The 226-nt window shown below is 57.5% G+C and overlaps 1 protein-coding gene across 1 annotated transcript in view; it reads left to right on the forward strand.

The window, feature by feature from the left end:
- Positions 1 to 226, forward strand: part of LOC119586644 (mucin-2-like) — a 1,554-nt gene that overhangs the window by 791 nt on the left and 537 nt on the right. The window contains exon 3 of the mRNA XM_037935385.1: positions 38 to 209. Coding sequence (XP_037791313.1) covers positions 38 to 209 — 172 coding nt within the window. The remainder of the gene's footprint in view (positions 1 to 37; positions 210 to 226) is intronic.

A 226-nucleotide genomic window follows, 5' to 3' on the forward strand; every position in this document is an offset into this window, starting at 1 on the left:
CTACCCCTCGCCACTTTCCTCCTTTAGGAATTCCCAGAGAAATCATGCCACCACCACACCTACGCCCCCGACTCCCACATCTAAATCCGCCCATGATGCCTCTGTTCCGCCTGCGTTCGAGGCGCCCTTCGCTGCGACCGCCCGTCCCATCACCAACGCTCATGTGACTGACAATGGCTTCAGATCCACGGAATCTTCCACGACCAAGAGTCCATTGCACTCCCTT

Source organism: Penaeus monodon, chromosome 21 (genome assembly GCF_015228065.2).
Source record: "Penaeus monodon isolate SGIC_2016 chromosome 21, NSTDA_Pmon_1, whole genome shotgun sequence".
Taxonomy (NCBI): Eukaryota; Metazoa; Arthropoda; class Malacostraca; order Decapoda; family Penaeidae; genus Penaeus; species Penaeus monodon.